General features: G+C 34.1%; 2 protein-coding genes across 4 annotated transcripts; one reads left to right on the forward strand and one right to left on the reverse strand.

Moving 5' to 3' along the window:
• Positions 1-1,473: 1,473 nt before the first annotated feature.
• Positions 1,474-7,516, forward strand: LOC101263755 (uncharacterized). 2 transcript variants are annotated; one of them, XM_004247342.5, is made up of 6 exons: positions 1,474-2,099; positions 2,585-2,796; positions 6,001-6,283; positions 6,371-6,456; positions 6,562-6,653; positions 6,760-7,516. In XM_004247342.5, the coding sequence occupies exons 1-6, from the start codon at positions 1,734-1,736 to the stop codon at positions 7,020-7,022; spliced, it is 1,302 nt and encodes a 433-aa protein (XP_004247390.2). In that variant the 5' UTR covers positions 1,474-1,733; the 3' UTR covers positions 7,023-7,516. The 2 variants fall into 2 exon arrangements, with proteins under 2 accessions (XP_004247390.2, XP_010326567.2); XM_010328265.4 differs by having other exon boundaries at positions 1,493-2,099; positions 5,998-6,283.
• A 1,877-nt stretch (positions 7,517-9,393) lies between these two features.
• LOC101263461 (protein DEHYDRATION-INDUCED 19-like) lies at positions 9,394-14,233 on the reverse strand. Of its 2 annotated transcripts, none has more exons than XM_004247341.5 (5): positions 13,995-14,233; positions 13,446-13,645; positions 12,606-12,683; positions 11,555-11,808; positions 9,394-9,953 (listed from the first exon to the last, which is right to left on the reverse strand). In XM_004247341.5, exons 1-5 carry the CDS (start codon positions 14,041-14,043, stop codon positions 9,848-9,850), a joined length of 687 nt encoding a protein of 228 aa, XP_004247389.2. In that variant the 5' UTR covers positions 14,044-14,233; the 3' UTR covers positions 9,394-9,847. The 2 variants fall into 2 exon arrangements, with proteins under 2 accessions (XP_004247389.2, XP_010326566.2); XM_010328264.4 differs by having other exon boundaries at positions 9,394-9,956; positions 13,995-14,181.
• Positions 14,234-15,308: the final 1,075 nt, after the last annotated feature.

Consider the following 15,308-nt stretch of genomic DNA (forward strand, 5'->3'; position numbering starts at 1 on the left):
TATAGATAAGGCTAATACTATTACTTTAAATCTTGATCCCTTTATAGCGATAAACCTTATTGGACGGAAAACTCTAACTTTTCTACCAAATCTGTCCAACAAACTCTTGTACTAACTCCCTGCTTCACTTTACCAGTTTAGCTGGATTTGGAAGAGAGACATTCCAAATAAAATCAAATTTCTCCTTTGGTTATTTTCCTAGAATAGACTTCCAACTAACTCTTTCCTGCATCATATAAACATGGTGCCTGATAACACATGCACCATCTGTAAACAAGAGGAGGAGTCTATAACCCATATTTTATTTCATTGTCATATAGCAAAAACAATCTAGCTAGACCTAGGTATTCCTCAAATTTATATTCCCTCCCAAATACACTGGCTTCAGTTTTTGAAGAATATTAAGCCGCCGCAAGATAGTAACATTCACAACTGGCTAAATTACTTCCTTTTCACCCTTTGAAGTTTATGGAAAAATAGAAATCATAATATGTTCAACTCTAAGAATTTATCTCTATCATGGGGAAAAGTGAAAAACAATATGATAGAATACCATCAACACACACACCAATGCCACAACCTTTAGTCCTCAGATCTCATTAGTGTAAAATGGACCTCTTCTTGAGAAGGGACCTTAAAACTTAACACTGATGGCTGTTTTTCAAGGGAGCGCAACAAGGGTGGTACCGGAGGTTTCAGTAGGGATCATAATGATAACTGGGTAATAGGTTTTATCATAGCACCAATGCCCAAAGTTATACCATGACTGAAATAGAAGCTCTTCTAGATGATTTAAAATTAGCCATATAATTCTCTACTGGCCCCATTGAAGTAGAGTTACAATTGAAGCATTACAAACTTCACATCCTATTTATACAACTAATATTAACTTTGCATGTTGCTTGTAAAGAGGTTGGAAATCTGCTGGTCTGACATAGTTTCCGACAAGCAAACAAGGCTGCAGACTTTTTATCAAAACTAGGTATCAAGCTAACACTTTCAACCCATGTTACTATATTATCTACACCTCCGGTGCAAGCTATAGCTCTAATAAAGGAAATCAACAAGGTGAAATAGCTAATAGACTTAAGAACAACTTCTAATAAGTTAACATATTTTGATATCCTAACTGAAATAGCTAACTATGAAAAATATATAGAGGCCATAAGGTCTCAAAACCATGTAATTCTCTAGCTATTATATATATAATCTTATCATTCAAACAAAAAAAAAAACATTAATTTGAAATTATGACTTTTATATGGCATGTCCAAATACAAATATGGCAAAAATTATCAAGAACCAAAAGGGCTTATGGGAATATTCAAGTCCCGAGGGAGTCATTACAGTGTCTCTGATTGGCTAAAGCAACACGTGTCACGAAACTACTGCACTTGAAAGTGAAGTGAAAGCTCAAACCCCTTTTCTCCTCTCCACAATTCTTTTTTTCTTTTTCCATTTTTATTTATAATATAAGTATAAATAGTACTATATATTTTCTTTTTTTCCCTTTTTATTTTTCCGCCTTCAAAAACTCCGAAAAATCAACTAGTCATTGATGCGAACCTCCAAAAACCTCAAAAACCCTAATCAGTGAAGTTTCAGATTTTGATTTTTTCTCACTTCAATTTGAATCTCATTTCACAAATCTCTTCATTTTCAGTTGCTGAATTTCTTCAATTTCATAGATTTTTAGTTTAACCTCACCGCACACACACAAATTGGGAGTAAAAATGTCTGGTTCTGGAAGCTTCGCGGTGTCGCGGAGCCACGGCGCTGACCGATTTTATAACCCTCCGGCTATGCGCCGCCAGCAGCAGTTACAGAAACAGCAGCAACAACAGCAACAGCAACAGCAATCGCAGCAGCAGCAGCAGCAGAGGCAGCCGGTGCAGAGAGCAGTTAAAGCTGAGGCGGCTGTAGTTGCAGCTGAGGTGGGGAACCGGACTGACTCAGACGATTCGACTAATACTACTACATTGTCGAAAACGTCCTCTGTATGCTCCGCTTCACCACCAAGGCCTCCTATAAATGTTACCAATTTGGATCGTTTGATGGAATCTGTTACTCCCTTTGTGCCCGCCCAGCATTTCTCTGAGGTATATGAGTTTTTTTTTTTTTGGAGTTATTTCAGTGGTTATACATTATTCTATGAGTGAGAGGTATTGATTTTTAAAACAACATTTTCTTCTTTTTTGCTATGCTTAAACAATCATCAAATGAGGCGAGAGCTGCTTATAGATTTCGAGTTCTTGTTTTTCATTACTCTTTCTCTTGCATATTGGAGCGGAATGGGTAATGGGGATTTATATCAACTGAATTGAACTAGTTTGAGATTGAAGGGTAGTGGTTGTAGTCTCATTTTTAGGAAGCAAATGCTGTTTGCTTTGTTGGCAAGATCTTAAAATTCCTCATTTTGATTTAAAGAATATATTTTTTCTCCACATTTTTTCACATTTAGGAATCCAGTGCAATTTCATTTTTGAACGGTATACTTCAATTTTGTGATTTATTCGTTGTACTAAGAATGTGATAGCATCAAAGTAAATAATATTTGTCTTTTTATCACACTTTGGATGAACAGGTGAATGTAAGAGGCCGTAGAGCCAGGGAAGCAGAGCCATATATATATTATTGCCTTGGCGATCTTTGGGAAGCTTTTAGTGAATGGAGCGTCTATGGTGTGGGTGTACCAATATTGTTGAATGGGAAAGATCCAATCATTCAATATTATGTACCTTTCTTATCCGGCATCCAATTGTACGTAGATCCGTCAAAGCCATCTTCACGCATCAGGTAAGACAACTTTTGATGCTCTTTTTCTTTATTTGTGTCAGTTTGTTTTTCTAATTAGTCTATAATTATTTGCCATTTATCTTTATGTTTATTCTGCTTGCCAAATGCTATCTAAATGATAGAAATTTAAGACGAGGGAGTCAGCCACAAAAACAATTAACTTAATTGATTTCAAATCAAAGCTTGTGATTCTATGTCGTAATCCACTCAAACATAACCTCTTTTAGTTTTGTGGCTGGCTCCCTGCTCTTAAACTTATCATGTAATGGAGCTAGCCTATCTACTTTTGTATGCTATGCATCTTCTTGATGCCGGTAATGAAGCAGCTTACTTCTTGAAAAAAAACATACCTAGCGTAATCCCACAAGTGAGATCTGGGGAGGCTAGGATGTACACAAACCTTACTCCTACCTTTTGTGGGATAGAGAGGTTATTTCCGTTAGACCCTTGGCTCAAAAAGTTCAGTCGAAGTAGGAAAGAGAATTTAATAGCTATGCATGCCAAAAATTGGGTGTTGAGATGATTAGGCTGAAAAGAAGCTTGAGAGGGAATTGGATTCACATGGAATCATGGATTTTATGAACTTGAAGTTTAGTTTAAGGCAATAGCTATCATTCGATAGCCATCTATGGGAATGTCTCATTGTTACCAATGATGTCTTAAAATCAAAGCAATGATAGCTATATCATAAATTTGCTTTGAATAGTGACTTATTCCGTTATGATATAATAAGCAAATTTATGACGTAACTACGTTGACCAGGTTCAAACAAACTAAAGATTTTAATTACTCCCCTTCAATTACATGTTGACCAATCAATTATGACAAAATTGTGTAATTATGCCCAAATCTAGTTACTGGCCTTCCAAATTTGCTCTTAAAAGAATCTATTATTCCTGTTCTTCTCCAAAATGGGAGCTTATATCTCAAGTAAAACACTAATATACTCATACGAGTTAATATCTGTACTATTATAAAAAGCACAAATAACAATATTGAGCAATCCAAATAGCCTTAAGAGTTCTAAACAATTTCTACTTCTAAATTTTGATTCCCAAACTAATTAATTAAAGAACCTTAACTATTCAATCAGATGAAAAGAACATTGAACAAACCCGTGCTTCTACACCAACTTGTCTTATTGATACGAACACTTCTAAATTTTTTAAAATAGCCCTACCATTTTCTTCTAATATTATTCAATACAGTCAAATGAGAGAAAAAAAACTTAATGAATAAACCTTTTTTGCTTACGAAAAATAGACTAACTTGGGATAGCACTATTTAAATCAACCTGATAATATAAACTTGCTATTATCATCTTTATGACCAGTGATCGATTTGTGCTAGATGTAGTTTTGCATCTGTAATAGTCATATCTTGGGCCTGCCTCTAATGGTTGTTGAATTGATTTGGTCTAAATATCCAGTGCGGATAAACTTTATTATTATTGTAAAACAAACTTTCTTCTTATATATAACTTTTAATAATAGTAATCTATTGTTTATTCATAAATCCTCTAATGTAGTGGTAAGGTTTGTGCATACTCTACCCTTCGCAGGCTTCGCTTTGTGGGATTACACTGTTTATGTTGTTGTTGCTTGTTCATAAATAATTAATTGAAGATTCACGTGCTTTGCACGTACATAGAAACTAGTACTAATAAAAACAGTTAAATACTAGTTAATATACTCATATTCCATCAGCAGACCTTCATGTTTCACTTCATGTGCTGTTGAGTACTTGCGTTTGCCGGTCCTCAATTATCCCGAAAGGAATTCTTGTCTGTATGAAAAGATATCTCAGAAGTCAAACTAGCTAGTAGTAGTGTTTCATTTTCTTGCTCTCTTGATCATACTTACCTCAAGCTCTTAATGAAACAAATATCAGGAAATATAGTTTAAAAAAATAATAGATAGTAGGTAGTATGGTCATATTGCACTAGTTGAAGTATGTTCCAATAGTGCCAGATTCAATGTGGACTGGATGATTGAATTTGCTCATAACTTTGCTTGTGGAAAAAGTTCTTGCAAGAGTTATAAGTACCCAAGCATTAGTAATATCAGTGTTTAGCTAACTCATTCCATGTACAAATCAAAGTTCCATGTGATCTTTAAATAAATTCGTGGTCAGCTTTGTATGTTGCTTGTATTTGACTATTTTCTGTTTTCCTGCCGATACTTGTTAATATTAAAAAGTTATAATGAAATGATAAACACGTTTTGTTGCAACACAAGTTTTTTTTAATCACATTTGTCATGACTTGCTTGAGCATTGTTGAGATTGCCCTTTAAGCTTCATTATTATTGAACTAATAGCTGCATTTTAGTATATTCTACGTCATCTCGCTAACCATTTAAAACCTTTTTTGCTCGATTGGATTAACATTTGTTTCTGAAAGTAAATGCATGGTTCTTTCTCCTTATTTTACTAGTAATATCTTTCTGATCTGTAAAGGCTGTGTTATGGGGGCCGACTTCACCCTACAGGCTTACGTGGATTGGTTATTCGGCGATTCTTGCTTTGTAAATGGTGGATGTACTTTTTTAGGGCACCCAGCAGTTCACAAGTTCCTGAACTAACTTCTGCAACTCATGTTGATTCTGCTAATCCTTTTCATGAAACTAATTTTTTCGGTTTCAAGGCAAAATTTTGTATTGACAACTTTGGATTTTTTTTTATCTGTTTGGTACTTTCCATAGGCTAGTGCATTGCTTTTTGTTAGAGATTCATGATTTGTTTCATGATTTTACCATTCCATGGTAAGGAAACACACATGCCAAATTAGCAGTTTTCCAAATGTTTTGGGGTTTATTTTATTGTGATAACTGATACCTGTGAGATTGGAACCTGGATCAGCACCTGAAAATGGTTCAGTGAGAAACTAGGTTAGCTTCCGAACTTTAGAAACCCTGTTTAGCTACTGAAGTGCTAAAGTAACTTGGCACTTGGTACATCTTCCATGTATGATGTTGAAACTTGTTCTTTTAGTACTTATCTGGATGACTAAGCTGTAAAACGAGGAAGAACTGAATGCTGCATGTTAACGGTCTGTTTTACTTGTATGATTGTTAATGTGAAATTTAATTTGATATTTTAGGTGATATTTCTTTCTTTCACCTAAAGTTAACTTGAATGTGGTGCTTCTGGGTATTTAACTTTATCCGACCTTGTATCTTGTGCTCCTTTTGTTTTGTCCAGCAGGCCTGGTGAAGAGGGTGATGCTGAGTCATCAAGGGAGACCAGCAGTGGTGGAAGCAGTGACTGTGAAGTGGAGAGGCGGTCCATATCCTCTTCTGATGGGCTGCGGAACCAGCATAGTCTTGTAAATCTAAATGCTCAACGACTAAATAGACTATCATTGAGTGATAAGGCTGTCATGGTGTCATCGAGTGATGAAACTGAACTTTCTAAGTCTCTTGGGCAACTCATGTTTGAGTATTTGGAGCATGAGCAACCACATCATCGAAGACCATTGGCTGACAAGGTACATCAGTTGTTAGTGTATAAGAAAAATTCCACATTTTTATCCTAAATGGGTATTTTTTTTCTGCATTCTTCTTTTCTTTATCAGATAGCGTTTTTGGCATCTCAATTTCCAGAGCTGAAGACCTGCAGGAGCGCTGATTTACTGCCTTCTAGTTGGATTTCTGTAGCTTGGTATGTTTAAAATTCTGTAGGAGTCTAGAGTAATCTGTAACATGATGAAGATATTTGAAGTTCTTGTTTTGCATTTTAGTTTGCAACTGACACAGTCTATTATAGGTATCCAATTTATAGAATACCCATGGGTCCAACATTACGGGATCTGGATGCTTCTTTTCTAACCTTTCATACTTTGTCCACACAATCAAGAGGTACGTCCTGTCCAGTCTCAGTGTGCACAACATATGTATTTGTTTTATGCATGTGGATTTCTACTTTCCGGCGCTTATTCTGAAGTAATATTTGTCACTTTCCCAGCTTTGAGCACAGTTCACCCGCGCTATCATGGTGCAACCGGTAGGAAAGTTCTAGGAAATGTAAATGCATGCTCAAGAATCTCTTTACCAGTCTTTGGTCTTGCTACATACAAACTGAAAACCTCAATCTTGAGTCCTGGTGGACCTCATGAATCCGAGCAAGAAAATTCTTTATTGCAAGCTGCAGACAGTTGGCTTCGGCGCTTGCATGTAATCCTTCCTGATTACCAGTTTTTCCGTATGCACTATTCTCCATGGAAATGACACAGCTGTTGATGCTCCTAATTTTCTGCTGATCAGTCATCAGCGGGGAGAAGTTTAGATTGTCAGTTCGGTTGAACAGTTTTGAGATCTAATACCCCAGATTCTGACACCAATGGTCAAAGATCCATATCTCCGTTTAGCCTCCATTCTAGTAGTGTAGAAGGTTTATGTTTTGAACTGAAGGAGAATAGCTTGGACAGGCCTGAGAAATCTCAAAGAGTGAGTCTATTTGACTCTCACAGTGGAAAAGTTGCTTCGTTGTACTTTATGATTGTTTCCTGAAATGTGGCAGGAATCCTCATCCCTTGTTACCCTGCCTGTTTTGCTTTGCTAGGGGTGGCTCAAAAATTATTATATGTTCTGATATGGATAGGGATGATGTCTTTGTTCAGTCAGGAGCAGAAGTTCTTGACAAGTGATAGTGACAAAAAAATTTGGAACCTGTATTTTGGATTGCACATACAAATTGATAGAAATACTTATAGTTTGTCAAATGCATACAAACCAATATGATGATGCATTCTTTCCTTGTTCTTAAATTAGCATATTTAGCTTCCATAGCCCTTGAGGTTCCTCAGAATGTTGTGCAGTAACTCTGTTTCAGAAGTTCTTCGACTTTGGTCTATAGTACCAAGTATTTTTGAACTTCTACAGACGTTCATGCCAATATCTGAATAGACAGCTCAATTAATTTCTGAGTTTTGTGATCAAATTCTCTTTGTTCTTTTTTTGCCTTCCACGTACAGTCTAGCTGAAATGACCTGATTACTCTGAGAATAGAAGCTAGAGAACTTAAGTCTGAAGAAAAGTCTTAGCTTGAAGTATAGGACAAGAGAGAAGCTGTTGAATCAGGTGGCTCAGCTTTGAAAATTGAGTGATGAAAATTCGTCTTTATAAACCTGTGGTGCATGACTGATGCTTTTCAAATACAAAGCACAACAAAAAATAATGGAATATTGAGAAGGAAAAACAACTTATTTGCAGGTGAAGGCATAGATACTAATTACCAACATTCATTATTTTCTGTTAAAATGTTACAATATGATTTTGTAGTTCTTTATAAACTTATTTTAGTTTAGAGATCTTCATTTTTTATACCTAAAAGATCTGGAAAGGTCATTTTCTTCCGTTCAATTCGTAAACGATCACGAGAAAATATTTATTCCATGAAGTGCGTATCCTGTAACACCTGATGAGGTATTCTTCCACAATTTATATTTCATGCTTTGCTTTTAGAATATCATAAAAAGTTTTAACACCGTTTTGGTTAACAATGTTCCTTTGTAACTTGTACAAACCTGAAAACTTCATGAAGTATTTAAATTAACCTGAAGCGATTTTAAAATATATATATTTTTAATTATATTTTTGTTATGTCGCTGCTGAGGCAGCCACTTGAGTTCAAATTTTTTTTAATTATTATTTTTTTTGTTTAAATAATTTTTTTTAAAAAAAAAAATCAAATCACACTGATTTTTAATAAATTTTTTATTTATTTTTTAAAATCAAATCGCCACCGATTTTAAATCAAAATCTCTTTTAGCGATTTGATTTAAAGAAAAAAATTTAATTAAAAACCGCTGCGATTTGATTTTTTTTATAAAAAAATTATTTAAACTTTAAAAAAAATTAAAAAAAAATTAAACTTAAGTACATATTAAAAAAAATAGTTTGGAAATAGCTCCTTTGGAAGCGGTTTTGTTTAAATTTTTTTTTTAAAAAAAATCAAAATTTAACAAATCGCTGCTATTGCAGCGATTTTACTTTTTCGAGCGGACAAAATCGCTACTTCATGAGCGATTTTACCGTTTTGGTTAAAAAGAAATTTCATATACCGTTTTGAAATTTTTGTTAACATTTTTCACCCTTTAGGTCCGGACTCCTCTTTTTACCATAACATTTTTTTTTTCTTTCTAAAAATAGAATCTAACATTTTAAACTGTGTTCAACAAAAATTGTGTCGTACAGTGGAAAAACATCTACCCAAAAAACATAGTAAATCTTGATCAAGGTAGAAAGTGAGTACTATGATGACTGGTGAAGAGGAACATTCGTTATGCGAATACTTTTTTAAAGTCATTTTGTTGACGAGAGCTCACATTCGCTATCCTTTAGATACACACAAGGCAGTCCGCAAACTGCACTAAGCAAGCCCCATCCCATACGAGAGAGAGATTACTTGCTCAACCAACTCGGCCACCCTGCGGGTAAAACATTTCTAAGTCTTTCCTGTCCCACCTTATAGAACTCACGTTAAATAATTCTCAAACAACATTCAAGTCATAACCCCATTGAACCTCTAATTTACTCTATATTTTGAGACTAATACAAGGATAAAATAGCATCAAGCTAAGGACTACAACAACAAAGATGAAGAAACTCGCACCTGACAGTGTCATCACAATGAATCGAAAGAATTACATTTGCAGAATGTGACAATAACTGTGAACATGCTACTTCATAATCAAATCATTTTGGATCTGGCTATAAGAATGAAGAACTTCTGTTTTTCAGTCGGGGATAGTCAAGAAGCCATAGTATAAGCTACATCAGTTAGCAGAAGAAAAAAGAAAATAAGAAATAGCATGCCAAAGTCACGTCATTCGAAACAAGTTCTTCTGTTAAAGCATATCAACTGGACATCTCTTCACATAAGCAACCATGTCATCCAAATGCGAGCGGGTCAATAGGAGACGAGGAAAGCTTTAACTCCATTTAACAGCATCTAGCTGCTAGTAAATTCATCAGCATGTATCGATGAGCATGTTCAAAGAGCTTCTGTGCTAGTTAGTCATAGAACGGAAAAGCAGCAGGGTGGTTCAGTTTCATAACCAGTCTTCGAGCATGGTGGAGAACAATAGTCCTTTCACGAATTCGGATCTCTGAACCTTCTCTTCCTGATCCTTGTCCATTGAGGGAAATGCTTGGGAGCTTCTTTGACAAGGTTTTAGACGAAATAAGAGGAGTCAATTTTTTTCAATCCAGGCACATTAAAGTTAAAGAGATAACAAGAAATCAAAAAAATAATATGTGCTACTTTGGATAACATGTAACATTCCGGTGAGGAAAAGACACAGCTAATATTCTCAAAACACTCAAGATCCAAATTCAGCTCCATGGACACTTGAATAAAAACTTTTTCTAGCTTCCCAAGCTAAAACATTTTGGAGAAACACCAATCATCTGTTATGTAGTACATTATCATCACATGCTTCCTGCTATGTTCATTTCAAATAATCTTTGTTTCTATCTATACTTAAGTTATTCATGAAGAAAAACAATGATCTTGCTGATTGAAGGAAAAGAGCATCAGAATTAAAAATAAACCAGCTTCTTTGTCAGTTAAGGTTAGTTCAGGAGGGTGTTTGCCATAGGGCTAATGAATAAATGTGCAAATGACTAGAACAATTAGAAAAATGGAAGGGTGTTAAACTGATGAAAGGACAAATTGAAGAAGGATGATGAATTGTCAAGAAGAAATCTAGCAGAAGTGAAGTTAGAAAGAAAAGGAGGAGTGAACTTTTGAAGAAAGTTAGCAGAAATGAAGTTAGGAAGAAAAGGAGGAGTGAACTTTTGAAGAAAGTTAGCAGAAATGAAGTTAGGAAGAAAAGGAGTGAACTTTTGAAAGGAAGCATCAGGATTCAGCTTTCAGGTTCAACCTTTCCTGGTGCTAAACAGATAGGGTAGGATAAACACTTAAATGGTGTCTCTCTGACTAATTTAAAGAGAAGATGCATAAATCACCTTTTTATTGCCCTACTGTTCTCTGTAAAGTTACAAATATGGTAGATATCACAAAACAAACCAGGTTCCATGAGTTCTGGAAGTTGGCTCTATGTTAAAAACCTTCTGACCGAGGCATTTTACCGGGATCTAGGGCATTTTCTATTGCAAGGAAAAAAAAAATCTAAAAAACTCATGGATCAGGCATTGGTATTCCTACCCCACTCCTTGCAAATGGTTGGATTTGGTTTTCTCTCACAATTCGATATATATGTGAAGTACTACAAATTCAGCATAGGCAAAATATCTAAGGACGCCTTTTTATTGAATTCATCTAACTTACCACTAAGCTCACTACTGGCATAATCAAGAAATGAAATGCGTACAATAAGGCAGCAATCAAAAAGAAAATCCAAGTAACAATGCCCAGTATAGATAATTATCCATTTCCATGAACTCCACTTAACGAAATTCAACCAAGCAAAAATTGAGGCATTTATTATTAGCTATCTGAGTGCTCCAGTTATCTCAGAAATGAGTTCAAGCCCGATTCTAAGTTTGAATCTAGTTACCACATGTTGTTCTTCAATTAGTTCGTAATGACAATAATTGATGGAAATTAAGCTTCTAATAAATGGTAGAATATTAGGTGTGTAATCCTATAGATCCAGCTTTTTTTTGTCCACTAACTTGTTGTTTTTCATCATGATGATAGTTAGTGCCATTTGATGTTGGCATATGGTGAGAGAAAACACAGAGAAACAAACCATGAAGAAGCTGCAGAAATTAAAACATAATATTCTTCTTACCTTTCACTAATATGGTCATCTAGGCTGTTGTTGGATACACTTGGTTCGTCTGAAGTGCAGGGCTGTCTTGTAGGAGATCTTTTAGCAGGCTGCTGATTGCCAACAAATGATAACAGTAACTGGTTGGTTTCCGTATTTGAGGAAGAACTAACATGGCTGGACTTCTTTTCCAAATAAACACTCAACAACTCTTTCCTCAGTAAGGATAAGGCTGAGAAAGATCCACCATTTTTATGTTTCCTTTTGCAAAGTGCGTAAGATTGTGTTAAGGTGAATCAACTTAAAGCTCCACATGTTTTATGATAAATAAAATATAACATTGATTTCTCTTAGAGAAAGATGCAAATTCATACCCTATGAAAGAACTCAAATAAACCAAAAAACATGAAAGAGGTCAAAGTTACTGTTTATTTTATCGAAAAGGAAAGATGGCAAAGTTTATAACCTCGGCAAGCAGCAAAGTTATTTTAGTGCAGCTATATTGATAAAACTTAATTTTACCGAGACAAAAAGAAGGAAGGACATCTGCCACTGCCTTTGCACACATAATGACTGAGGAAGATATTGGAGTTATGAACTACGCAGACAGTGCACCAAGCAAAATTAAGTAGCCACTTGACTACTCATGCCAATTCACCATATAAGCAAATATCAAGGTCATTATTCCAGATATTAACATGGGAAATTCAATTTCATGTTTTTAAATTTTTATTTTCTGTTTCTAAAAATATATCAGGGAGGGAGAACAGAAAAGAAAGAAATGCATGTAAGCTAATAATGGGATCTGAACCCTCCACCTCAATTTGTGGAAGGTAGAGAGCTCAGCAAGTTAGCTGACACTCAAACCCAAGGAATTTGATATTATATTCCCAATTAACTATAAAGAACAAGTTTCAAGATACACTGCAACCAAGAGAATATGCAAGCAGTAGAAATTGTAGTAGCTAGATTTGCTATTCTCTTACAATCAGCTATGAAAAAATAATAACTCCTTACTCTTATCCATTACCGTGTGAAATTAATATACTGAAATATAGGAAATGAAGGATATTTTTAAAATGCTTTCATGCTGCACGATGACGTGTGTAGCCATATTTGTTCGCACCTTGGTAGCACATAGAGGACATATCTGAAGAAAAAGAAACATCAATTATAAGAAAATTCAGACTTCAAAAGGCTAAGTCTAAAATACGATAGCCATCAGATAATTTCACGCAACACTAAAGTCCCTAATGATCTCAGATAGAGACAGACCACAAATATGTCAAACCATTAAAGGTTTTTGTATCTAATACCCAAGATCACACAAACTTAAGCATGAACTCCCATAATCGGCATGTAGTTAGCTTTCCCCTGATTAGGTATTTGTTTTGCAAGTATCATCACATAGAGAAAGATACTATTTTGGGGATTTCAGCTCAGTGTAGATTTTAATAAAAACACCTTTTCCCCAAAGCCCTCCCTTTTGCATGCTAAGTGTATAGAGTTCCATACTAGTTTTTCATATTTTATCGAGTGAACTCTTTAAAAGCGTACAAGGAGCATATTACTTTATCTACTTAGAATTCGATTACAGTGTCACACTTGCTGCTGAATTTTTTCTTCACGAAACTTGAAATTGTCTTTTATATGATAGGCAGGTGAGACTCAAACTCAATACCTCTACCTGATTCAACTGGTTATTCTTAAAAGTCTGAGGTAGTCACACAATCAACAACTAATGAACTTCAAGATAACCCTATGGCACATACGAACAACAGGCTCTGAGGGTTAGTCTCCCTATCCTATTTCAAACCCTTCAAGAGAAATATCTCGTATCAAAATTATCAAATAAGACAAAGCCAAACATACATCCAACATAAACATGAAATAAAACATAGGTATGGTTTACCCCGGTCTTAGCCTCTATCCGATGCTCGCTATCAATGTGACAGCACAATCCAAGCATATCAAAGTCTTCTGAACAAAACGGGCATGCCAAATCCGTCTTTACATTATCATCATGAACATCTTCATCTTCATCATCCTCTTCCTCCTCCTCGTCTTCTTCCTCCTCCTCCTCCTCTTCCTCTCCAACATACACGCCACCATCTATTTCAAGATTCAACATGATTATGCCAATACATGTAGTAATGCATACAAGTAACAACACACACAACCAAAAAAAATAAAAAATTAAATACTACTACCTCAACCTAAACTACTCAACACTTTTCATTTCCAAGATTCAATAAACTAAACTTAACCAACATTCAAAAATACAATTTTTCACGTATTGAAAAGAACTAGAACAACTAAAACCCATTCTTCCCCCAGTTTCCACATATCAAAGAAAAAAACAATCTTGTTCGATTCAGCTCATAAACAATCAATAATTACCAAACAAATTCGATTTCCATCAACAAAAGAGGGTTGAAAATTTTTTTTAAAAAAAAAGTACCCTTTAAAGCTGAGAGCAGAACTTTCAAATCATCGCCACGATCATCCATTGATAATTTTCTTCCTTGTTCAAGAAGCCTGAAAATTGTATAACTGAAAAATACCCAGAAAAAATAAAAACGTATATATAAAACTTTGTATACACAAAAGGGGTTTTAGGGCACTTTCGAGCAAGGATTTTTGGTCAATTGAGACCAGAGAAGAAGAAGAAGTAGAATACTGAATCCGACGAAAATGGGTATTCGGGTCGGGTTACGAATCGGGTACTGAAATACACGTGGACTCCCGCGTTTTCTGGTCAACTCTTTAAGCAGCCAAATAATACAACCAGCCTGACGTTTTTGTTTATTAATTGTTGTTACTTAACTAATCTTTTTCCTTTCAATTTATTTATTTCATTAAAAAATAATGAAATTTTAATTAACTTTAATATTATGAAATTAAATAATATTTTATATATTTTTAATTTAATATTATAATTTAGATTAAGTCAAATCAGATAAATAAATTTAGACATATGATTTAATTAATCATATATTTGTTAGCATATAATGATTATCTTCTCCATTTTAATATATATTTGTTGTTCTGTTATGGAATGTTTGTAATGTATGCTATTATTCAATTTAAAACTTTTAAACAAACTTTTAATAATTTAAATTTACTCAATTACTTATAACTTTAGGTCGATACAATGCTTGTTTTGTTTTTAATTATTATTTAATAATTTCTTCTATCATCACTAATATGTTTCGTAAGTCTTTTTTTTTTCCTTCTGACTTATTACCAATTGTTAACTATAATATTATCACAAAAAATTTAATAAAGGAGTATTTAATTACTTTGAATACTTCCGTTCAAGTTTATTTATGTAACAATTTGTTATATTGGGTTTAAAAATTAATTTTTATTGAGTTTTACTTCTTATATTATTGATAGAAAAAAATAAAATAATATGAAATACTATATGAGTAAAACTTTTTATTGCATGTGGTGTTAAATTTTATTTTATTTTAATTTAACCCTAAATTGGGCTTTCCTTTTTCAAAATAATATTTTTGACCAATTTCTTGGTGGAATTTTTCAAACTTACATAAATGGAAGATTCTTCCTTCTCGTACAAATATACCAAACACCATCAAAATAAATATTATATTTAAGAATATCTGTCTAGGGAAAAATTATTCTCTCAATAAGTTCTATTATATTTTCTTATATTAGGTTTTTAATATGTTGGTCTCAAATTCTCAATTATATTAAATATTATATTTTTGGTATAAATATTTTTGGTTTGATTTATTTTTGTTAAAATTTG

The sequence above is a fragment of the Solanum lycopersicum genome, chromosome 9 (genome assembly GCF_036512215.1).
Source record: "Solanum lycopersicum chromosome 9, SLM_r2.1".
NCBI lineage: Eukaryota > Viridiplantae > Streptophyta > Magnoliopsida > Solanales > Solanaceae > Solanum > Solanum lycopersicum.

Coding starts and splice junctions, on each gene's coding strand:
- LOC101263755 (XM_010328265.4), top strand. CDS start 1,734: ATGTCTGGTTCTGGAAGCTTCGCGGTGTCGCGGAGCCACGGCGCTGAC. Junction 2,100..2,584: donor CCGCCCAGCATTTCTCTGAG/GTATATGAGTTT, acceptor TTGGATGAACAG/GTGAATGTAAGAGGCCGTAG. Junction 6,284..6,370: donor GAAGACCATTGGCTGACAAG/GTACATCAGTTG, acceptor TTTCTTTATCAG/ATAGCGTTTTTGGCATCTCA.
- LOC101263461 (XM_010328264.4), bottom strand. CDS start 14,043: ATGGATGATCGTGGCGATGATTTGAAAGTTCTGCTCTCAGCTTTAAAG. Junction 13,646..13,994: donor TCTGCTCTCAGCTTTAAAGG/GTACTTTTTTTT, acceptor ATCTTGAAATAG/ATGGTGGCGTGTATGTTGGA. Junction 9,957..11,554: donor GATGACCATATTAGTGAAAG/GTAAGAAGAATA, acceptor ACCTTGTCAAAG/AAGCTCCCAAGCATTTCCCT.